Here is a 24,793-nt window from a genome sequence, read left to right as displayed (position 1 = left end):
AAGGAATTACACACTAAGCAGATCACTCTTCTGTTGGTGGTGGAGACTGGGTGTTTTCCAGGGTTGCTACCAAAATGACAGGAGTGTCACTTCCTCCATCCCCCTGACTCCAGTTATTAGTTCTAGAATGGCCATGGAATTCAAATGGATAATGAGATTCGGTATATGGTGGAATTATTGGGAAAGAGAAGTTGAGCTGGTAGGCTATACCTAGAGCTCTGGAGTGGGTTGGAGAGTCAAGGGCACAGGTGAAAAGAACTTATCTGAGAATGAAATCAGTGAAGTGCAAAGCCAAGTGAATAGATGGAGAGAACATGAGACAAGATCCTGATAAGGTCTGAGCAACCAGATCCAGCTATGCCTGATGCCAACAATTCAATCCCCTGTTTTACTTAAGACACTTTGAATAGGGTTTCTGTCACTTGCAAGCAAAAGAGCCTTGACTAATACACCCATATTTATCCTTCAAAATCCAATTTAGGGCTTCCCTGGTGGCACAGTGGTTGAGAGTCCACTTGCTGATGCAGGGGACGTGGGTTCGTGCCCCGGTCCGGGAGGATCCCACATGCCGCGGAGCGGCTAGGCCCGTGAGCCACGGCCGCTGGCCCTGCGTGTCCGGAGCCTGTGCTCCGCAGCGGGAGAGGCCACAGCAGTGAGAGGCCCGCGTACCGCAAAAAAAAAAAAAAAAAAAAAAAAAAAATCCAATTTAATTGTTGTCTCCTCTGTTTGACTTTTCCTGAGGATCCCATATTGAAAGGTAGCTATTTGCTCACCTTATACTATTTGTCTTTACAGCTACTTCTCTAACTGTACTCTTCATTCTGTATGGTACTTATTATTAGACTCAGATTTACAGTAGAGTTAAGGTCTTAATCTTTGACTTTCTAATACTTGTCCAAAGCCTCAGACACAGTACATACTCAATATATGTGTGTAGAACTGAATTGAATTTGATTCTAAATACTGTTTCAGGGAACACTGAACCCTTCAATGGTTTCCCATTACACTTAGAATAAAGTCTAACCACTCTGCCATGAGCAACAGGGCCCTACACGATCAGCCTGCCTCTCCCATCTAAGCTCCTTCTACAGTGGCTCAATGCTTTTCCTTGAGTGCACCAAGCCTGTCCCTACCTCAGAGTCTTTGCATTTGCTGTTCCTTCTTCCAGGAAAGCTCTTCTCACAGATATTGCAGAGATCACTCCACTACGTCACTCAGGGCTCTGCTCAATTGTCTCCTTACCGAAGAGACTTTCTCTGACAATCTTATCCAAAATAACACTTCCATCACTCTCCAACCCTCACCCTGCTTATCTTTTTCATGACATCTTTTTCAGACATATCGCTGCCTGACCATCTGGTACATATTTATTTCTTTCATTATCACTGCTTTCACCTCTGGAATGTACGAATGCAGGGAATTTTTCTGTTTTGTTCACAACTGTACTCCTAGCACCTAAGAATGTCTGTGTTCTCAAAATATTGGCTGCTATACATTTTTAAAATAACCTTAAATTTAAAAGGATGAAAAAAAGCAAACCTTAAGATTGAAACCAACATATGCAAATGAACTGTTCATTAAATTGTAACATAATCACCCTGGAAAAAAATAGAATTAATTCCCTGCTAGGGCAGGGAAAGTACAAGATAATCCTATAACTTATAACTAATTTGTGCCAAAGAGCAAGGAAATGCTCAAAGGCTAACAGGGAGAAATGGGGACAATGTGTCAAAAGGACACAGGAGCCAGCCTGAAGGGTTCCCATTGACCAAATATAGGAAAATACAAGCATCAAAAACAATAATGATAGCAATAAAATTTAACACAGCAAACAGAATTAACAATCCATGAGTCCCCAGTGATATTTTTAAAGTACATATCAGAGAAGAGGAGGAGGGAAAGATGTTCTCTACAGAAGAATGCCAGATGATATCTAAAGGAAGATAGATCAGAAAAATCACCATTTTATAACCCCCAGTATGATTACTGATTCAGACAGGAATCATCAGTGTATGCTAAAACTACTTGGTGACATATGTGGTGTGTGTGTTGGGGGAAGCAGATGTTCACATGGTCTCAGATTATTTATTAATTTCAAAGGGAAAATGGTACCTTTTCAATGGTGAGATCTGGCAGATACCACCCTGACTAACTGACCAGTAATGGAACAAAGATGTTATATGCCTTCTGATGTGATAGAACAGAAAGTAAACAACATCTTCTATGTAGTGTTCTTGCCAAATGCTTTCAGTGAATCTAAGCATTGGAAAAGAGTCAGACAAAGTCAGAAAATGGGACACTCTACAAGGCACCTTGTCTAGACTCTGGATAATCATCATCACAAATGACAACAACACCAACAAAGACATGGTACTGAGACATGACAACCCACTGTGATATATGAACCTTTATTGGGCACTGAATTTTTAAAACTACGTTATGGAGGACATCTGGGGGATAATTGGATAATTTTTTATATGGGCTGAATTAATATTGATGTGTGCGTGTGTATATACTGAATGAATAAACCACAAGTGTCGTAATATATTTCAGTCCTGATGATGTTGGAAGCATGCAACAAAACATGACTTCAACTCACCTCCCCAGTGGCATAAAAGTCATTGTCTTTATAGTCAGAGAACAACTGGAAAAACTGAGTAAGTGCACTGCAAAAAGAAGAACAACAAAAAAAATCACACGGAATCATGCTATGCTACACAATTTCACCCTTGGACAATAGGTTTCACATTTGAATTAAGATACCATTATGCTATAAGTTCCTGTAGGCATTTTTTCAACGTCTCATGTGCATAACACTCCATACTCTGTGGATGGTTAGAAAAATACTTGTGGGCTTACTCTGTGATACTCAAAGTTGAGACAAGTGAACAACAACACTCTGGGAAGGTTTCCAAATCCCTGGGTTACCAACTTGGATCACCCACCTGTTGAGGGGACCCTTGAGCAAAGTGCTACAGGCTTTCACCTATTACTTAGCAATTTGTGGAGTTAGTTGTGCAAACCTTATGACCCCATTAATCTCGGGTTGCGGTGAGGTAATGGGAACCTTAGTTGCTTACCAACCTCTCTCTGTGGGGAAGCTGAACATTTCTATATTCTAACGGGGCTCCCAGCATTTCAGTGTTTTAATAACCAAAGAACAGAAAAGCTGTAAAATGACTGTAGTCTAAGGGAAAACCACCAAATGGTCACAGACATTGAAGTAAATGCACAGTGGCCGCCAGGGTCAAAAGAATCACATTTAGGAAAGAATGCCAACAGCCACCTTGGTAAGCTGAAATAGACTTAAACAGCCTCAGGACATTATTTTATAATAAGCAAGAAAAGGGTGGATTATTGAATCATTCTCTACTTGAACAAAATCTTTCAGAAAGGAAACAAAAACTTGTGAAACTCAGAAGCTTTATGAATGTTTTGACCCAGATTGCAATGCCTGAGAAGCTAGGCAGGGTTTCTGTTCCAGTTTCCTGCTGAGGGACTAAAAGCCGTAAACCAGCCAGTGAACATGAAAGGCAAGGAGGCCCTGCAAAACCAGGAGAAGGAGAAAGTTCAAGGGTCACCCAGAGGCAAAACTGGGTCATTACAATCACCGTGATCCTGGAAATACTTAATTTTCAAAGGCTCCATAAAAACCCACCATTAAACTCTACTGTAGAATTTCAGTTTATTTCTCTGTTTATTATTTATAGTAACTAAAATCTTGGTAGCAACTAAACCTGGGAAGCTGCATTATATAGCGTCCATGTTTGTGCTGGCAATGAGCTAGCTTTAGAGCTGAGATAAAAACAGGAGTTTATTCTCCAGCCTTCCCTCTCCAACCTTCAGGCTAAAAACTGCTTGTCTTTCTCTCTGCCTGCTAGCTGGAATGTCAATAGACATTCTAATATAGTAAATCTGAACTAAGCCTTGTGCTTTAGCTTAAAGCTTATTTCCTTAAAGAATTTGTTGGAGGATTGTCAGGGCTGCTAGATTTAGCAAATAAAAACAAAAGATGTACAATTAAATTTGAGTTTCAGATAAACACCAAATAACATTTCAGTAGAAATATGTTCCAAATATTTCATGCGACATACGTAGATTAAAACATTATTCGTTGTTCATCTGAAATTCAAATTTAACTGGGCATTCTGTATTTTATCTGACAATCTTAGCTGAAGGAGATAATCTCCCAGGTTGCTTCCAGCCTGAAAAAGCAGGATTATCTAGCTGAAGTTTCCAAGGCAAGGTCCCACATGAGGAAGCTATCACAGAGATTTAATTTCACAGTAGGATATGAACAGAAATTTGGCTAATCATAGCAAGGCCTTAGTAGGTCTTTCTTAAATGGGAATGAAGAATGAAAAAGGTAAATTTAGTAAGTTGCATGTACATATGTCATTTGCTCATTGAACTGTGTTTTCATCAAGGACTATACCATTATGTGGTGAAGCGTTGTTTCAAAATAATATCTAGAATCATGCTCACATAAAATTGCAAATTTTAGTAGAAATGCCAAAATACATAAGGCATAATACATACACGTGTGTGCGTGTGCCCGCGCACTCCATGCATTTACTCAGGCACAAGCACCACATGGCACGCAAGGCATGCCTCTTCCAGGTGTTTCCATTTGGCGACCTTGCTGGCATTGTGCCAAGGCCTTGTCAATTTGAGTCAAATTTTAGTCAAAGGCTACCTGGTGGCAGAAACGTACATTAAAGGACAATAGGATGAAACACAGATTGGAAGGGTGAATGAGTAGGAGAAAATACTCCTCAGATAATTTTTTTAAAAGGGAAGATGGGTTCGGGGCAGAGAAGGTAGATGTAAATGATAACGCATGATAGATTCAAAGACAGCCTTGGACTTTGGTCAGCTCTAGGGGAGTCTGGGTCATAGTAAATACAAGACATCCAGGAGAACTGAGGTTAAAATAATCTCAGCAGAAGCTCCGTACCAACAAAAGCCAAACAAGGTGTAGCTTTAGTCGCTGACAGGCTGAAAGAAGCACAGCAACAAGAATCTTGGTGGTTTCATTCTGTTGCATCAGATGGGGAGCCATCCTCTGCATTCATTCATTCCACTTCTAGTATGGCCAGGTCATGATCTCTGCCTGCACCCATCATGCAGTATTGTTCTAATTTAATATATGAAACCTGTTTCATAGTCACACTGTCATGAAGCTTTGTTTAGCAATACACACTATCTCCCATGCAAACCAATATGTGGAATAGAATAGCAGCATTTCCGTTTGGCTGCTAAGAAGATAACTTCAGGCACACTGGGAGAGTGGGGACTGGGGAGCTTGCTTACTACTGTATCAGCAGCACCAGGAACCATGTCGGGCACATAGTAGGCCATCAAAAAATAGTGGTAGAGGGAGAGTGGCACCAGCTGGTCTACTCCAAAGTTAGAAAATGTATTATTCTTTAGGAAATTTATATTTTTTTCTAAACCAGAGAGGCATTGTGGTCCTAAACACATTCGAAAGAGAAAAAAAAAATTTTAAACATCTTGTTAGTGAAAAAGTTTCACTTCCAAACACAAAGAAAAGCAGCCTAAATGTGAATGTCAAATGTTTTTAGGAGTCTCCTCCTTACAGCCGTGCACTAATAATAGTGAAAAGGAATTGGATTTTCAGAAAAAAAGAAAGATGGTTTTCAAAGGGAGAAAAAGAATGTTCTACTCTTTAAACCAATAGTAGACAATTTATAGGTTTCAAAGCAACCTTCTTATTCCAAACACCCATCTGGACAGCTGGAGAGAAGGTTGTAGTCACAAAGGGAAACAAATAGTGCAAACCATAAAGGAAACAGCTGAAATCAGTTTTCTGCACTACTCTTGATTAACTACTTTCCAGTTCTAAGAGCCTGAAGCAAAAAGAACTAAAACAGCTATAAACAATGGATGCTTTGAAATAGGTTCTCTTTACATGTCTTGCAAGGGGAGATGAACCACATGTCAGCAGTAAATATCCACTCAGAGGGTCAACTGGAAGCTGTGACCATCTCTGGGGGAGGGGCAAGAGAGCCAGAAAAGGAAGGGCAAGGGTGCAAGGCTCTGGCTTAGAGGGTCTGATGCATTTCTTTAATACAGACCCTCCACCCTCAGGGTGTTTGCTAGTTAAACAACTGAGGTTGTTTGGATTTAAGCTAAAAGAGGGTTGGAGTAGGAGGCGGGTATGGGGGAGAAGTAGGTTTCCGATCTGAAAAATGAGAGCTCACAGTCAGTGCTAAATGAGAAAGACATGGCGCTTGAGTAAACTTGTAAAAGACAGCCGGCAGGATTATGTCTGTGGCGGGAAAAAGGAGGTGCGTGAGCTGGGGGCAGGGAAGAGACCCCTGTCAGGATCTGGCTAATCTGCCCCCAGGACCCACTGTATCTGGAAGCAGTAGTGTGGGTCCTTTCCAGCCCGCCTAGAAACTGAATGAAAGTGTTAAAATAATGGGACATGTGGCAGATGAAAGTGTGCAAGACAGACAACAGCCATATCATTTTCTGGGGCAGCAGAGAAGAGAGAAAAATCTCTGGGAGAGAGGCCGGAAGTTCTTCCTTCCTCTCCCCCACTCCCACCCCTCCCAGCCATTGGCCTCAGGGAGAAAGAAGAATAAAACGGAAAGCTTTTGTCAGAGATCAAAAACCTCTGACTCCTATTAGATTCACTTTCACTTTGGGGATTGGTTGGGTTTGCTCACCAAGTAATTAGCAGAACGAGTGTTTGGTAAAAGTGGGGGGCAGGGTAAAGGAGCTAGTTAACTCTTCCTGGCCACTAGGATTCTTTTAGTAAATTATTACAATGCGTAAAGGGGTGCCCTAGTGATCTTAAAGAATCCAGGACTTGGTCTCTTGTAATAATTTACAGACTGGAAAAAAAATGTGACCGAATAAGAAAGGTCACTTACTTTAAAAACAAGTACTAAAAAATAGCTATAATGAATGTAAGAAAAAGAAAGGAAGACATTATAGTATACTGTTTGATCAGGCTTACAACATCACATTTCCTTAAATTTCTTTTTTTTTTTTTTAGTAAAAGAATAATTTTGTAATATGAAGGGAAAAGTAAGAGACTCTCTAACAAGCTGAGCTTTCAGCCTGGAAAAGGCATGAAGGAGAAACACAAGAGTAAAAAATTGCATTTTGTGAAGGCCCCAAAGGAGGAATCCTGGGAAAGAAAACAAACATCCGAGATGTTGTTTCCTGGCAAGCGCAAAGTTCAATATAATGTTGGAAAGCAAGCAGAAACCTCTTAGGCATCTAGTTGAAAGGTTGGAAAATCATCTTTGGTTGAATAATTCTGCTCTGTTTCCATTGTTTTTCAAAAGCTATATTTACAAAATTAAAATTATGCCTTAAGATGTCAGTTCTTCTTGCTACTTTCTCTACTTTCATACTTATCAATGATAATGTAATAAAGTGGAAAACAGGCTGTGTGCGTGTGGGCGCACACACACACCTCACATAGAAGTATTCTTAAAAGATCTTCAGGAAATAGACTATGAAGAACAATCAATAATACTTCTACTACTGGAAGAATTTTCCTGTTGAAATAGAAAAACGTTTGGTCTGAAGAAGGCTGAAAGAGTCAGGGCCTTTTACCTGTATAAGTCTCGTGCCACATCATCCTCATCCACTGCATATCCCTGGAGATGTTCAGTAAAACTGAAGCCTGTGCCCACCTGAAGGTGAAATAAATAAGCAGGTATAAACACAGAGAAACACATGTCCTGCTGAGAGATACCACATGGGAAGGAAATCAATCTTATTCCAAACGCCATGACTTTGACCTCAGATTTTTGCCATCATCCATATGCACTCAGCCATCCTCACAGGAGGATGCTGCATGTCACCTATGTCCCCCTTCCCTCCTCCAAGCCCAAACAAAATAGCAGCGCAAAGCTCTGCCCAGAAGTCAGTGACTGAGCTGTTCTGATCCTGCAGTGGGGACCCTGCCAGGTGTTGCTTTAAGAACAAGAAATTCACCTTTCTTGGCTCCTGCTACAGTATCAAAAGACCCCAAGTTGTCTCCTCTCTGAAACCTGGAGGGTGCACTGCTCTGCCTGCTAAGAAGGAACTTAGGCTGGAGATAAAAGATAAAAGTGTGTGTGTGTAGTTATTTTTTCCCATTTCTTTATTTATGGGAAATATGGCCACTAAGCCCTTTCACCTTCAGCAGACAAGGGGCTTTAAAATAAAGATTAGCTTTAAACTAATATTTCCTTATACCTAGAAGTTCATGGACAACTGAGCTGTAAATCAGTAGAAGAAGCTACTACTTATTTTGGGTCAATAATATACATAAGGAATGCACCCCCTCCACACACACCAGTTGTAAATATTTTTGCTTTTGTTTTTTCTCCAAACACCCAAGAGAACAGGACATTTAATTAAGCTTTTATTTAAATATGGTATTATAGACTAGGAAAAAGGATGGTTGACAAAACATGGGGGAGGGCAAGAATGTTGGACTTTTTTCTCCCTATTTTTCCGTTTTATCTTTGAATCATCTGGGAAATGAAAGAAGTCAGAGGAATTAGTTAGAGGACAAAGAAGATACTCCCAATCTGCAGAAGCTGACCCTAAAGTTACTTTCCTATACTGCAGTTTATAGGATTTAATTTCATAAGAACTTCCCAAGGAGAATTCCACCTTTTGCTCCCCTCGAGATGAGGCATTCTGTTCACTGTGATAAGTGAAAGGGGCCAGTTTTGACTTTTTATTTATTTATTTATTTTTAAAATTTCTGGCTGTGTTGGGTCTTCGTTTCTGCGCGAGGGCTTTCTCTAGTTGCAGTGAGCGGGGGCCACTCTTCATCGCGGCGCGCGGGCCTCTCACTGTCGTGGCCTCTCTCGTTGCGGAGCACAGGCTCCAGACACGCAGGCTCGGTAGTTGTGGCTCACGGGCCCAGTTGCTCCGTGGCATGTGGGATCTTCCCAGACCAGGGCTCGAACCTGTGTCCCCCGCATTGGCAGGCAGATTCTCAACCACTGCGCCACCAGGGAAGCCCCAGTTTTGACTTTTTATATCTAGAACTCAGTTTGAAAGATTAGGACTTCCCATACTATATAATAACCCATGCTATAGAGAAACCCATATCATCAGCAGAAAGAAACTAATCCCTTATCGTGGATGGTATAATTCAGTGATCAGGACATTTCATAAGATTAGAAATGAGGGAAGGAGAGAAGGCAGCAAGTAAAATTCCCAAACTTGGATGTAATGATACATGTTAGAAAAGTTAAATTTCAAATGTGTTCTTTAAATAGACAATTATATTTTAAAAAGAAAAAAATTAAAACTGTATTGTTTTCTATTTCTTAAATGTACTTAATGAAAGAAAAAAGACAAGAGACCAACACTGCCATTTCACAGGACCCCGGGGATACTCACTGGATTATCAATGTAGAGCATGGAAAATATAGTAGTCCAAGGAAAGTCTCTGGCACGCACTAGTAAAGCAGAGAAGAGGTTTTAGACTGGGTCATTAATAAAACATTCCATCTAATGCCTAGCTCTGGTTAGGAGCCCAACATGCCTACCTGTCCTCTCCAGGTCAGCGAACCCTTGGTGCCCCTCTGACGTTGCATTATACTCTCATAGTAGGGAACAGATACCAGCACCTTTTTCTTCTCCCCTCCTCTCCTTTACTCTTCCCAGAACCAGAGAGTTTCTACATCTAAGATGAACTTCGGAAACAAAACCCCGTGCAACTGGTTCATGCAGAAACACCCATCAACCAGGGATGCAATAAACCCATCTGTCCAATTGGGTGAATCATCCTTAATGTCCAGTTCTCCAGAATCTGCTTCCTCCCATCCAATGCTGAAGAGAACCACACTTCAACAGAATTGAGTACATGAATATACTGAGTCACAAACTGGTTCACCCTCCAAATTCTGATCCAGGGAAAGTAAACAGTCTCCCCTCACCACCAAAAAAAATGAGATGGAGGTAAACCTGGGTTAGAGCTGGATGTGGTTCCTTCTCCATTCCTTCCTTCATGCCAGCCCCAGCCCTCGGTATCTTGCTTCCAAGATATCCGATCATTCATGCGACTGAACCGTACAGTGTTCAGTTCATGTGAATAACTAGGGATATAATTCCACCCATTTGTCCTACGCAAAAGGGCTTACCCAAATAGTAATAAGTACCAACTGTTTTTCATAAGCCCGGATTGCTTGAGTCAGCAGCACGCTGGCAGAACAGAGCTTGGAACCTTTCACCCAAATTTTAAGGGAGAAAAAGCAGCCCAGCCAGGACACGCACCCTGGTGGCTCCTCCTTCTTGGACAAACATTGCCAGAAAGTTATGTTTTTGTAATCTGGAACTGTAAAGCTATTATTAGTGGTTCACTGTTCACTCTAAGTTATTTCTAGAGCAGATATAAGGTTCAAATGAAGAACCCTCCATGGGAAAACAGAGCCCAAGCAGCACTTACCGGTCATGTTTCTTGTGACGATATAAGGTCCGTGTTCCACAAACAGTCCAAACATGGATGAGCCTCCCGGCCCGCCCTGCAGCCAGAGGACGACTGGAGCATCCCATGGCTCTATCTAGAAGGGACAAAGAACCCAGCGACTACATAGAGTGCTAAGGCTGCAGATTACATCCAAGCAAATTTACCCCAATCCTCCGTCTTTCACAGCCTTGACTAAGTCTCATCAAGCCTTCCCAGACCCCAGTGACCACTCTCCACTGTCATCTCTGGTTGTTTTGATTTAGTATTTGTTTCATATGCCGGTATCTATCTTGTGCAGTTAAGTCTATTCTCACTAATAGCCAGAAAAGCCACAGATTGTAGAAGCTTAGCCTTTGTGTGCCCCTAGACACCCAGCATACTGCCTAGGGCATGGTTAGATTTTTTTAAAGCTCTTTAAACTTTCTGGGGACTCTTCCATTTGACCAACATATTCCCAAAGAGGCACAACAAAGAATCCATCCTCCTCAGTGACAATTTTCCCCTTTCACTGAGAGCCCAAATTGCCTTTCTGATTTTATTTACAGAGAAGGTGTCCACAGAGATAACAGGAACTTCATTCAACATGATGAAACTGAGAAGAACAGAGACAGGCCCTGAGTCATCTAGTCCATGCAAACAATAGCAACAAAACCCTGAACAAGGTATGGATTTATTTAGGAGATGTGGCCGGTGTAAATAAGGAAAGGTCACTGGCAGGGTTGGGACGCTGGAAATGAGCCACTGGTAGTGGTCACCACCATCACCCCTGATGACAGAGTGGTCTTTACTTCTTTCACGCAGCACCTTGCAGGGGTCGGCACCACGCTAGGAGGAGGTCCTAGCAGAGCAGTGAGTGAAAAAGACAATTCCTTGCCCTCTTCAAGCTTACATTTCGTTGGAAATACTGACAGTAAATAAATGAATAAATACGAGGATTAAAGAGTGTGGAGAGGAAATAAGGGTGATGTTAAAAGAGCGAGTGAGGGCAAAGAAAGAGGCATTTCCTTTGGACACAGTGATCAGGGAAGTTCCCAGTGAGATCTTGAGAGTGAAATTGAGACATGGAAGCTGAGAAGGATCCAGCCACAAGGAGAGCCAGGGAACGATGCTGTAGATAGAAGAAATCCTCAAGACAGAGAAGAACTGGGTGGGAGAGCAGTGAGCATGGAGGTTGCCTGGTCCTACATGAAGCCTTGGGAGCAAATCTGAAAGAAGCTCCACGTGGTCTCCACAAGGCTCAAAGCAGAACCTGATAGTGAGTCCTCATTTGAATGTCATGGCTCATCTGATGTGCAGTCAGTCAGGTCTGGCAAGAAAGGATCCTACCGCTTCAGCCCAGAATGAAATCCTGCAACCTCTTACTTAGCCCAGTCACACAGAGACAAATCAGTGTTGCATTAGAAGGTCAAAGTGGATTGGCTCATCCACCTGGATGATGTGAGAAGGCTGTGGGCAGAAGGCAAGATGAACTCAACGGGAGGGGATCTGGGACCCACAGCCAAGAACCTGGAAGAAGAGCTGATCTTACAGGGTTCTAACCATGAAAACAGCAGGGACAGACGGATTTCTCTTATCTAGTCACCAAATATCTACAGAGTCCTTTGGCAGCTTTGGGAAGGGGCCAAGGGAGCGTGCTGACAGAGCGGCCGAGTGGTCACAACAGCTGTGAGCTGGAGAAGAGTCTCCCTAGGAGGGGCCACCTGGGATACACTCTCCAGTGTTAAGGAATTAAATGAGATAATATAATATTTGTAAAGCCCTTGGGGCAAAACCTAATGCATGATAAAAATCCCATAAAGCACGAATGATTATTGTAACTAAGGAAGCAGGTAGAAAAGGTAGGAGCCCAGTGTCAGACTGGGAACTCAGATCAGGGCTGTAGCTCCAAGAGTCAGCACAGTGTAATGGATAAGTCTTGTGAGCTCTTGTCCCAAACTGGATTCCAATCTGGGCCACTAGCTGTGCGACTTTAGGCAAGTTGCCTAAGTCCTGTGGACCTCAGTTTCCCCACCTGTAAAATGGGGATCAATAATAGTACCTACGCCATGTGGTGGTTGGGAGGACTAAATAAAGTAATTTTCATAAAACCCAGTGAGCGGCATATAGTGCATGTTCTACAGATGTTAGCTATTGCTACTGAGTTGGCCAAAAGAGTTCGTTCGGGTTTTTCTGTAACATCTTATGGAAAAACCCGAAGGAACTTTTTGGCCAACTCAATATAATAGAAAAATACTAGGAATTTATAGACAGTTTTCATGTAAACCATCTATAAATGAGAGAATAGGAAAAGTGGGTTGTTTGCTGTTTTTCCTTGCTCCTTTGGACATCTTCCCTGGTCAGTTTTTCACTAGTTGGTTCTCTTGCCTCAAGTGTTGCAAATGTCTATAAAGAATTCAAGAGAACCAGGAACTTATAAGTTGAAGCAGAAAAAATTAACATCAAAGCGGGACTTTTAAAGCCACTGTGGGGAAGCAGAGTGACCCTGGAACTGGTAGCCAGACAGGTGCTGGTTCTACTTGGCCACGTGATAGCTGCGTAATCCTGGGCCTCAGATTCTTCCAGCCCTCTGCTGCCTCATCCATCAAAGGGCAATAAATGCCCACCTCACAGGTTTGCCCAAGGACCCCAATGAGAAAATGTATCATGAAATGATATTGTCAACTCTACTGTGCTGAATAAATATAACCACCTCTGCCCTAGACTGCCTGGCCCCAACTGTGTGTTTTGTTTGAACAAGTGATTTTTATCTCCCCTCCAATCCGCTATCTTGCTATTCAATATCACTCCCCAGGACCACCTTCCACTTGTATTCACTCAGCAGTAGGAGAGTATTAGAGGTGGAGAGAGGATGGAATCTAGATGGAAGTAGTTCCAGCCTCCTGGGCGTGTGAGATACTGTGAGTCCATCCATTCCAGCGGACCTCCAGCCCCCCACTTCCTTCCTATCGTGCACATGAGCTTCTAGAAGCCCTGGAGAGCTACCCATGAGCCAGTGGTTCTCAACCTTGGCCACCCATTAAAATAACCTGGAGAGCTTTTTTTTTAAAAAAAACTACTGCTTAGGCCCAAATCCCAGCGATTCCAATTCAACTGGTCTGGGGCGAGGCAGGCATCAGTCTGTTTTTAAAGCTCCGAGGTGGTTAAATGTACAGGCAGGGCTGAAAATCTGTGAGGGTGATAGAGAGTTTGCCCTCTTGGGTGCCCAGGGCCCTCTGATCTCCACCCTATCCTCCCCTACTTTTCATGTCCCTTCCTGTGACCTGGCACAATGATGGGACCTCCGGGCTCTCAGAAAAATCGGCTGACCCTGAGAGGCCACACTACAAAGTCAAGTCCAACACCTCAGTGCCAAACATCTTTATTATGCGACTTTGAAGCACAGGACACTGCATTCTTGGAATGCTTAAATAATAGGAGATCCGCACACACACCTCCAACCTCAGCTGACCCTGCTCCTCAGATTTACTTTCCTGAAGGAGGTGAACGAGCTCAACAACCTCTGAAGAAGCTCATTTTTTAAAAGAAAACTCCACGCACACGTCTTCTTACTCTGATGAGCCAACCAACCTGTGAACTAATACTACCCTTATCTGGAATGAAATGCAAAAGTCAGATGCTGGAAAAGAAAGGTTCACATGTACATCGCAAAAAGCCCTGGAGTTAGTTATAACACAGCCTGCGGACTTCTGTAATATGCTATGATATCACAATGTCATGACATATAACAATAATAATGGCATAAAGTTATTATGTGATAATTCCTTGGGTGATATATTCAGCTCTCAGTTGTGAGAATGAAACCCTTCTCCCACTTGCTACCCCCCATTTAGGAAAGAATAAAAGTAAATGAAGACACCCTGAACAAAACCACACTGCAAAACCTAGGATCAAATGAAATAAGAAACAACTGCTTTACTTCATTTACAGATTTACAAAATTCAGGACTTTTAAAGTACTTATTATTTTGAAACTATAATGCAAGAGTGTATGAAACAAGAGAGAGAATGTGTTTATTTTTGTCAAATTTTTGAAAATTTTTACTTAAAGCTTTTCATATTATAAAGTACTTATTCTTAATTTTTTTCCAAAGAGGGTATAAAAAAATTCCCCCTTGCCCCACCAATCCTATTCCCTAGAGATGATCATAGAAATATTTAGTCTTCCAGATTGTTCTCTATACCCCACCTCACCTCCCCACAGGTACATATACACGTATGTTATAGATGTTACATGTGCGATATACATCAGCACTTTTTTTTTCAAAAATAGAATCAGGCTATACATAATATACTGTATTTGCTGTATTCACTTAACAACATGTTGTGGAAATATCTTCGTATCAGTACATATTATCACTTGGCTGAATAGTCCGACACTCTGAATTTACAACAATATATTAATTCATTTAACATATAACATGAACAGGCATTATTCTAGGGCTGGGGATTCAGACCAGCTCCACTCATGGACAGGAAGGATAGTTAATGATTAAGAGCATGGGTTTTGGCACCAGACTGCCAGGGTATGCATTCTAATTATGTGATTTTAGGGCTGTGTGACCTTGGGCAAGTTACTTAACATCTCTGTGTCTCAGTGTCTTCTGCTTGAAAATAATAATGTCTATCGTACAGGATTGCTGTGCAGATTCAGAGTTAATATACACCCAGCAATTGAACAGTTCCTGACATGTCTACTTAAGTGTTAGCTCTGATTACTTTTCTGGTAAGGTGGGAAGACGGGTAATAAATAAATAAGCGGGTGATATGAAAGAGCCATGGAGAGACGTTAGATTGAACACTTAAAGAAGTCCTCTGGTGATGGGCTAACATTTGAGCTGAGACCGGAAAGGTGAATAATCCCCTATTGATAAAAATTTATATATTTAATTAAAAAGAAAATAAAATCTCTACTAATGATACATAGGTCAGAGTAGTGTAGCAAGAACTGATGATCAAAAAGAAGGGACAAGGAAATTCTAAATATAAAAGAAGGGACAAAGGAATAATAAATAGTTAAGTGAGAAGTGTTTCTAACAACAGAAGGGTGGGCACGCAGGTCCCACAAATCTGCCTTCTTCTTGGTGAGCAAGAAACTATGGCTTTGCCTCAGAAGTCCTTTCAATTCTTCTAGTGACCCCTGGTGGCCAATTCATGAACTTGGACATTCCTCCCTCAGGGTTTGTTCCTAAAGGAACAGCCCAGAAGGAGGCAGGTTATCTATTGTTTTTTAGATCCCTACTGAAGTAAATTTCAGTCTCTCACATTAGCATATTCCATTATTTATTCACTATGATAGTGAAAAAATCTACCCTATGCCTTAATAGATTGTCATTCGAAGTAAGTAAAACATTTATTTAGTTTAACATTCTGTACTTAAAGAGATTCTTAGAAACACCCAGCTTTTTCCTTTCTCCTTGCTTCTAAGTGAGCGTAAAGGAGACTCTATATGGGAACACTAATGAAATGAAACCATTACTCAACCCTCCTGCCCTACTGCTTCCCACGTGGGTAGCATCCCCTTATGTTCTGAGTCTTCCTTTGTTCATCCCTGCTCCCCATCAAACCATACCCATCTTCGTTCCATCCTCCCAGGCCCTCCTCTGTATCACGTGGTAGAGATAACCTTCTACTCAGGCCTTACACATAATCACTGAAGTAGTACATTCATACATCGGGGCCAGGGGAGCACTAAAGACTTGCCGATTTCAGTACTCTCAGGTAACAAGATTGTATTTTACACAGAGGACTTGCTGGAGTAACTCTAGGGAATCTTAGGTACCCAACAAGTATTGGGGCAATATTTTCTGCCAATGCCTAGGGCTGGGTACATATTCTAGCCACCCTCTTCCTGAACCCCCAACAAGGAACACCACACTTTGTAAGAGAAAACAGCAACTTAACCACTATAGACCCAAATCAATGTACCACTTAAAATAAGAAGTGCAATTAGTAAATTAATTAAGGCTCCCTTCACACTTCTATATGCAGAGGCTGATCATTTTTGGTTTAAGTAATGTGTTCTGTCATAATGGAAGTCATTAGTACCCCAAGTAAATGTCTTGAAATTCCCCTGAGTATGTTTGAATGGACTTCCATTTTGTCTCACAGATCCTAGTTCAGCTGCTACACTAATGGTATTAATCAAGACAGAGCTTTTTATTTAAAGCAATTGGTTTTGTGCCTAGAATTGTTAACTAGGTACCTAACAACATTTTTTAATAGTATTTTTAAATTAATTAATTTATTTTTGGTTGTTTTGGGTCTCCGTTGCTGCGCGCGGGCTTTCTCTAGTTGCGTCGAGCAGGGTCTACTCTTCGTTGCGGTGCACGGGCTTCTCATTGCAGTGGCTTCTCTTGTTGTGGAGCACGGGCTCTAGGCGCATGGGCTTCAGTAGTTGTGGCACGTGGGCTCAGTAGTTGTGGTGCACGGGCTTGGCTGCTCCGCGGCATGTGGGATCTTCCCGAACCAGGGATCGAACCCGTGTCCCCTGTATTGGCAGGTGGATTCTTAACCACTGTGCCACCAGAGAAGTCTCCCTAATAACATTTAAATTCTACATACATACTCCCAACACATGCAAACAACTTGCTTAAAACATTCAGTGCTTTTCAGGGGAATTTTACTTATAGTGGTTGGTTTCGACCACTCACTTAAAACTTCCTATACAATGATTGTTGCCACTGCACTATCATACAGACAACTAACTTTTCCAAACTTTTTTCTGTTTCTGAAGCCTCCTTACATCACTCCCAAGCTCCCAATGGCTCTCAACAAGCTGTGACTTGTCTCATTAATTTGAGCCACAACTCACATCCCACTAGAATTCTCTTTACCTTTCTACCTGGCTCTCATTCCTTCATGAGGTAATTCTGGCTTCTCTGTGCCTCCTTCAAGCAAGTTGGACATTAGAAGGAATGGGGGAGGGTGTTAGAGAAAAGGCCTGACTTTCCTTTCTGAATGCATAGAAAGAAATTGCTGAAAAGGTTGCTTTCTTCTCCATGTTAAAATTTCATTTCTCAAAGGGAATCAGGCATGCAAAGGTTTCTTCAAAGATTGAATATATCTGTGGACGGGATAATCTGTAATTTATCTTTTTTTTTTTTTTTTTTTTGTGGTACGCGGGCCTCTCACCGCTGTGGCCTCCCCCGCTGCGGAGCACAGGCTCCGGACGCGCAGGCTCAGCGGCCATGGCTCACGGACCCAGCCGCTCCGCGGCATGTGGGATCTTCCCGGACCGGGGCACGAACCCGTGTCCCCTGCATCGGCAGGCGGATTCTCAACCACTGCGCCACCAGGGAAGCCCTGTAATTTATCTTTTTTAGCTATTTTCTTTTTGATTTGTCTCACTCCACCTACCCTCTACTTTTCTAGGTCTCTGATGCCATTAGTACATAGCAAAGAGAAGATAAACAGTGAAAGTTAAGAAGATAAATGTCTGTGACCTCCACATCTTTACTGTTACTAGTGGATTTGTAGCCATCCGTGGTAGACGTATTTTAAGAGATCTGTCCAGACCACATTCCCTTCTCTAAGAATTGACTCTCCATTCACCAATGGAAAGAGCCCATTAGCCATGTTTATTATCACATGACCCAGCAACCTCAGCCTCAGCTGATTGGACCAAGAAAGAACACCTGACCCAAACTGGGCCAATCACACTTTGCCCCCAGGAGAAGTGCTAGTTAATCTCTGTTGATTGCACAATCCAAGGACAGATAGGCTTGGAAACTGTAGGGTAGCCATCTTCTGCCAAATGCCTGTAGAAGCAAAGCACGTTGATCTGCAACAAAGCACAGATGAGTGATCCATTGGTCTTGACAGAATAAGGCTGAGACAGAAAGACTGGCTGCCCTAGCTCCTGACGCCTTCTCAGCAAACAGTAAATTTTTCTATTTTTTTAACTATTATTTTTTCAACCTGGAAACATTGACCTTCAATTCTGTTACAAGTTCTAGTGTTTGCCCTGGCCCCCATCAGCCATGAGTATCATATCCAGCCCAGGGCATGAGTAGGGGCAGAATGCCAGAGGGGTCTGCTTCCCCCTGAGCCACTTCCTCAGTGTTTGCCAAATGCCAGCATGCTAGGTAGGCTTCCTGTGTCCACCAAGGAACAGGGAGATTTTAAGATAAAGGGGTATTCATTATAATGGGAGAATAACCATAAATATATAAAGAGAACTCTAAAGTGTATCCTGGGCTGAGGGAGAATGTCCACGGATGGACAAACTCATAAGGTGGGGCGCGGCCCTTCCCAAGGCTACGGTCCAGACCTTGTTGGGTAGCTGAGAAGTTCACTGAGGTGCCCAGGCAAAGCTGGCCAACAACCCCTGGGCAAGTGGGAAAGGCCTCCTGGACAGTGGGCTGTGGTGGCAGGGCCAGGAGTGCAGAGGAAGTCAGGATGTTGGGAGCCTCCTTGCTTGAAGGAAGGCACACAACCAGGAGTGCACGGTGTCCACGTCAGGAGGGCTGCAGGAAGCCACTCTCCGGGATGCAGGTGGTCCAGGCTGGTGAGAGGGTGCCAGAGAAAGCTGGGCTCTAGGAAGCCTGCTCACTGGCGAGACCTGGGATGAATGGTGTGTATCTTGCGAGGGCCATAGTCAGGTGGTCACTGGGACAGAGTCCAGACTTTAAGCTTGCTGAGGGTCTTCGCGGTCTGGGTGCCCAGCTAAGGCAGAGCGCCTCTGGTTGTACCTCCACACACACTGCTGACAGACTGAGCAGCAGGGCCAAGAGAAAGCAAAATGCAGGACAAGGGGCCAGGAAAAGAAGCCAACTTCCTCCTGCAATGTCCCTCCAGCACCCTCTACTGACAAAGCTTAATATCGTGTTCACTGAAAATTCAATACATGTTAAGTTGATCAGTTATTATTTGAACATAGGGAGTATAAGAAAATACGTTTGGAGATTACACTAGAGAAAAAATGCAGGAACTAGTCCATAAGGAATCTGGTGTGTTTAATAAAGTTGTTTAAAAATTTATAATAGATTATACTTGTTCGTGGAAACCAATCTGTAAAGCATAAAACAGACAGAAAAAACAAGTTTTTAAAATCCTCCTAGCCTAAAATCATTGTGAACATTTTGATAGCATTTGTATTCTTGCTTTTATATTATGATTTAATATGTAAATAAATTTGCTTTTGTCTTCAAAAAAAAATATTGTGTTTGCTGAATAGGAAAAATGTTTAAAACTCTAGCATTGTGGAGCAGGTAAGAGGGTAGAATTGGAGCCGACAGGCAAAAAACACAAAAAACAAAAAAAAAACTGTACAAAAAACACAAAAGCGCACGCACACACACACACAAAACCAAAAAAAATCTGGTACGGTAGTCACCACTCCAGAAGTTCTAGATGTCACAAGATATCACAAACATAGCCCAAAAGTACACGACAAGAGGCTCTATGAGCTATCTAATGCTGCATAACACATCTCTAAAATTTAGGGGCCGAAGACAATAATAATCACATTATCTCTCTTGCTTTCTGTGGGACAGGAATTTGGGGCTATCTGGGTGGACAGTTATGGCTCAGGGTCTCTCATGAGGTTGTAGTCAAGATATCAGCCGGGGCTGCAAGTCGTCTGAAGGCCTGACTCCAAGGTTGACTGCAAGGTGGAGGCTTCACTTCCTCTTCAGAAGAGTTTGTCCATATGGCTGTTTTAGCATCCTTCCAGCATGGCATCTGGCTTCCCTCAGAGTGAGTGGTCCAAAACACCAAGGCAGAAGCAGCATTGTTCTTAATGGTCCAGGCTTGGAAGTCACACACCATCATTTCTGCTATTAATGTGTGGGTCACTAAGGCCAGCCTTGATTCAGTATGCAAGGGGACTACACAGGAGAACACATACCAAGAAATGAAGATCACTGGGGACTCTCCTGAAGGCCAGTTATCACAGAGGCCACAAATTCAAGGGTTCATTCACAAACCAGAGTTCTCGGATGCTTTTATAACTTTGGTTGCACATTTAGGGATGCTTTGTAGGCAAGCCGACTAAAACTATAGATACCATAGAATATAAAACTGGGAAGGGACCTTAGGAATCAACTTTAACATCTTTATTTCTCTATGAAAAAATGGGGGCTCAGAGAGTATAAATGCCCTGTCCCAAGTTATATAGTGAGGAACCGCAGACCTGCAACTAGAATCCCCGTGTCCTGACCTCCAGTTCTCTCTTCCCAAATTCAAGTGCACTGACAACTGCACTGGAATCACTGTGGAGCTTGATAGAAATACTGATCCCTGGGCCCTCTCCAGATCAAATGAATCAGAATCTCTGCTGGGAGGGGCCGTACACTGAGCTGGGGAATCTATCATATTTGGAAAGCTCCACAGGTATGTCTGACGAGCTGTAGCAAATTTGGGAGCTACTGCTCTCTACCACCCTGACTTACTGAAGCAGTCCAGACACCCAGAGGAGGGAGTGAACTGAGTTTGTGCAGAGGCCCCGTGGAGCCTGATTCCATGTCTGCACTCCCTGGGTGGGCTTTCCTACTGGCTTCCAGGGACCCTTGGCGACCTGCTCTCCTGCTCCCAGAGAGAATGCCTTCTGCTTTGGCCATTAGCATCAGAGTGGCTCACTGCCCCTGCACCGCACCGTGGATTTGTGGACTTGGACCGTGTTCGCCTAATCCCTGTCCTCTCTTGCTTTTCCTGGTGTCTGGTTAAGCAGGGTCAGCACCTGCATGATCCCGGGAGGGAGGAAGCACCTCACATGTTGCCTCCAGATGCCTCCCATGCTTCAGCCTATCCTGGCCTTGCTGACTCCTCAGTATGATACTGACCTTTCTCAACCACCAAATAGATTCCAGTTACACCAGCCACTGTCCTCGGCTCGAGGAGCAAGATGGGGCCCTGAGTAAAGGGGCTTTTAGGCCCAACTCTAACCGTCTCAGATTTTGACTCCATGACAGTTGAATAATCTACAGGTTTTAGCCTGTAGATTATGATATGATATCAATGTATGGATAGATGTGATATCACAAACCATACAGTATGGTTTCTGAAAGGCATGGAGTTTAAGGGACTTCCAAAAACATGAAGAAAATTTCCACCTGTTAGAAACAGGTCATCTTTCTAGGCTTAATTTATCTCCTCTAGATAGCTGTGCTGGATATTGGGATATTTACTTGGTTGCTTCTGAAGATCCAGTCTCTACTCTGCTCTGTGCCCCGGTAGGCAGATCTCTATGGACCAGACTCCCTTGCCCTTTGGTTTCCAGCCGGGTTCCCCCAATGCGAGGTACCAGCAGGAGAGTCTAGAGGTCACTGAGGTACCAGCCTTGCACTCGTACAACCCTGAGAGTGAGTCTCTCCTTAAATTTTGTGCTCTAGGCACCTTACTTGCCTCACTCAACAGTAACAATGAGGAAGAAATATGTAAGGGGTCCAGGAGAAGCCTTCCCAGAGTGGGTGACAGCCTGAAAACTGCTATGAGCTCCAACTTTAAAGTATCTAGAATTCCTCACCATTTCTTATATGCCTCCTTCCAGCCACAACTACCTGGTGAGCTGTCAGAGGCCATGGTTGAGATAGTAGAAATGAAAAGTCAAGAAAATACGATCCAACAGTACCAAGAGAAGCAATTTAGTTCAAGCAATTTACCCAGTCATTACATATGCAATGCTGTTGTATGCAAATCACATGCAAATATAAATACTACCCTCCATAGGAGGGTAACCTTTTTTTGTTTTCTCTGGCTTCTAAAGCAAATTCAATTTGGAAAATAAAAATAGAAAATTACCCTGTGGTGGGATAAAATTTGTTTATGCATCTCACTACCTCTTACAATAACCCCAATAGTATCCATAAGCCAAAAGTAATTTGTTCCTGCTGAAGAACTGTGTGACCTTGACGTGAGCTAAATAGAATTTCTAAAGTACAAGCATATACGAACCTGTGTCTGTATGGATGTGAGAAGGTAAATAGCCCCCTCATCCATGAAGCCACCCTGGGTCACTGGTCCTCCCCACCCCTCCCCTAAAGGCCCACAGAGTGAGTTCAGTTCTCTCTCCTCTGTATCCCCACAGAGCACTACTCAGTAAATGGGTATTGGATGCATGAAGGAGTGAGTGTAAGAATGATAATTGGCACAGCAAAATCCATAGACAGAGCAGCCAAATAAGACTACAATTGACTAAATTTAAACAGGCTTAGACATGCATCACCTGTGAACTTCAGGAATCTCCCCACTCCTTGCCCTTCCTTGGCTCCCCAAGGCCCAACCCTGCCCTCAAGTATTTTTAGAACAAAACAACAAAAAGATAGGAAGAAGACTGGGGCAGGAAGAAGGTGGCAGCATTAATATTCTGAACAAGGCTGCAAGGAATTTAAAAGCCGGACCTCCCCCACTAACGTTTGTTTCCTGCACATAAACAGGAACATCACGCAGAGTCACTGGCACTTATTTTTAGAAAAAAAAAAATCTAAAAGATTTAAAAGAAAAGAAAAGAACCCTTAGCTTGGTTGTGGACCAACGTTTCTACCTGAAGCAACAGAGTCAGCTCTTGAGCATCAGTGTCCTGTGAGGGCGCTGTTGCAGGCCTACCTGAGCCGGAAAGAACCAGAAGAAAAGGCTGCTGTTGTAAGTCTTATTCACAGTGATGTAGCCGGAATAACTCGTCAAATTCCATCCTGGGAAAGGAGCCACCGAGCTCAACCGTCTCCCTAGTGGGGGAAAAAAATTTACCCGAGGATTAGACAAATAATAAATACAGGGTGAGCCATCTCCATCTTGGCCAGACTTCTCCCAGGGGCCAGGTCTGGAATGAAGTGATCAGAAAGGCTACAAGGGGATTGGTATAAAGGTGTTTACTTGTAGCAACTTCCAGCCTGCCCTGGCCAGTTCCACATATTCAAAATTCACCATTTAGCCAAGGGCAAGTGACATTTTAAACCTTTTTTTTTTTTTTGGTTCATATCTTATGAACTATAATAAGATTATTTTTTAAGAAGAAAAGAAAATCACCTATCCTCAGCTCCACTCTAAAGAGTAAACCAAGGTGTTTACATGGGGCCACCTGGAAGGCCAAGGCAGGATAAAGTCACCTAACCCCAAAAGGTAGGGGGGTGAAAGAGAAATAACAGCTAAGGAGCTCTCAGCCTGGGGGAGGCCTGCGTTCTCCATACTCTTCTTGTGGTGAAAGCAAAGGGCCTGCCACTTCCACTAAGGGAAATGGACCAGGCATGTGGGGAGTAAGAATGACTGGGGCCGGCTGGGGAGGGTGGGGAGAGGCAGGCAGTCAGACTGTGGGTGATCACGTGGCTACTGAGAAGGAGCCAAATAGGACAAGGGGCAGCTGTAGAGGGCAGAGGTCCTGGTTTTCTAAGGGCAGCAAAAGGACAGGGACAGGGAGGAGGAAAGAGGGAATGCTCAGAGAGGTGAAGCACCCAGGAGTAAACAATACTAATATCAATAGAACTAACACCTACAAGGCTACTATACCAAGGGCTTTACATTACATGGTAGGTATAATTATTATCTCCACTTTACAGATGAGAAAGCTGAAGCACAGAGAGGTTAAGTAACTTGCCCAAGGTCACACAGCTAGTAAAGGAGAGCTGGGATTTAAACCCAGAAGTCGGGCTGCGGAGTTAGGCCCTGCCCCTACCCTGCTACACTGCATCTCAGCTAGAGAGTTAGTCAAAAGGTATAAGAAGCAGGGAATGGAGGGGGAAGCAGTGATTAGGAAAGGAGTGGAGAAGGAACAGTAAACAGGTAGGAAGCAGGGTGTGGTAGGGAAGTCTGGGTGAAGAAGAGTCCTTTAGGGGGAACAAAGCAAGTGTCCCCAATAAAAACAAAATTGTTCAAGAAAAGCTACTTAAGTCTGAGACTTATTAAGTCGGAGACTGTTTAGTAGACAGTAGGTAAGGAAGCTCGATCCTACTCATGTGCCACCAACTGAGGATGTCTTCAGTGGGGTACCAGAGCCCATGGGCCCTAGAGTGCTAACTGACATCTCTTCCCAACTCAGCGTTCAGTGACAGCACAGATAGGATGCAGCAAGCCATGGTGTCAACGTGGATACTGATTTGTCCACCCTGGGCTTTGTGTGAGGATCAAATGAAAACATGCATATGACCCTTGAGCACAGAGATGGACATAAAATAAGGGCTCAGGCAAAGAGAGGGATGATTCTCATCAGCCTGTGGGCCACCCCAAGAATAGTCTAGAAGACTTTGCCTTTTGGGGGCTCAGTCCAGTTCCCCCAGGAAAGATTGTTTAATCCAACCTCTTTACCTCTTCCCCATTCTCTTCCCAATGAGATCTATCCCTCCCCACCAAAAAAAAAAAAAAAAAAAAAAAAGCAAAGGACAAAGGAAGATTTTTTTTTTGCGGTACC

The 24,793-nt window shown here is 43.1% G+C and overlaps 1 protein-coding gene across 1 annotated transcript in view; it reads right to left on the bottom strand.

The window, feature by feature from the left end:
• The window catches only part of CPVL (carboxypeptidase vitellogenic like), a 108,579-nt gene that overhangs the window by 65,910 nt on the left and 17,876 nt on the right, over positions 1–24,793 (bottom strand). Inside the window, exons 3-7 of the mRNA XM_024130372.1 lie at positions 22,999–23,117; positions 10,436–10,550; positions 9,388–9,446; positions 7,597–7,676; positions 2,600–2,666 (exon numbers count right to left, since the gene is read on the bottom strand). Of these exons, the coding sequence (XP_023986140.1) occupies positions 2,600–2,666; positions 7,597–7,676; positions 9,388–9,446; positions 10,436–10,550; positions 22,999–23,117 (440 nt within the window). The remainder of the gene's footprint in view (positions 1–2,599; positions 2,667–7,596; positions 7,677–9,387; positions 9,447–10,435; positions 10,551–22,998; positions 23,118–24,793) is intronic.

Source organism: Physeter macrocephalus, chromosome 5 (assembly GCF_002837175.3).
Source record: "Physeter macrocephalus isolate SW-GA chromosome 5, ASM283717v5, whole genome shotgun sequence".
NCBI classification, from domain to species: Eukaryota; Metazoa; Chordata; class Mammalia; order Artiodactyla; family Physeteridae; genus Physeter; species Physeter macrocephalus.
The sequence above is the reverse complement of the archived record's forward strand: the minus strand, read 5'-3'. Positions and strand labels throughout refer to the sequence as shown.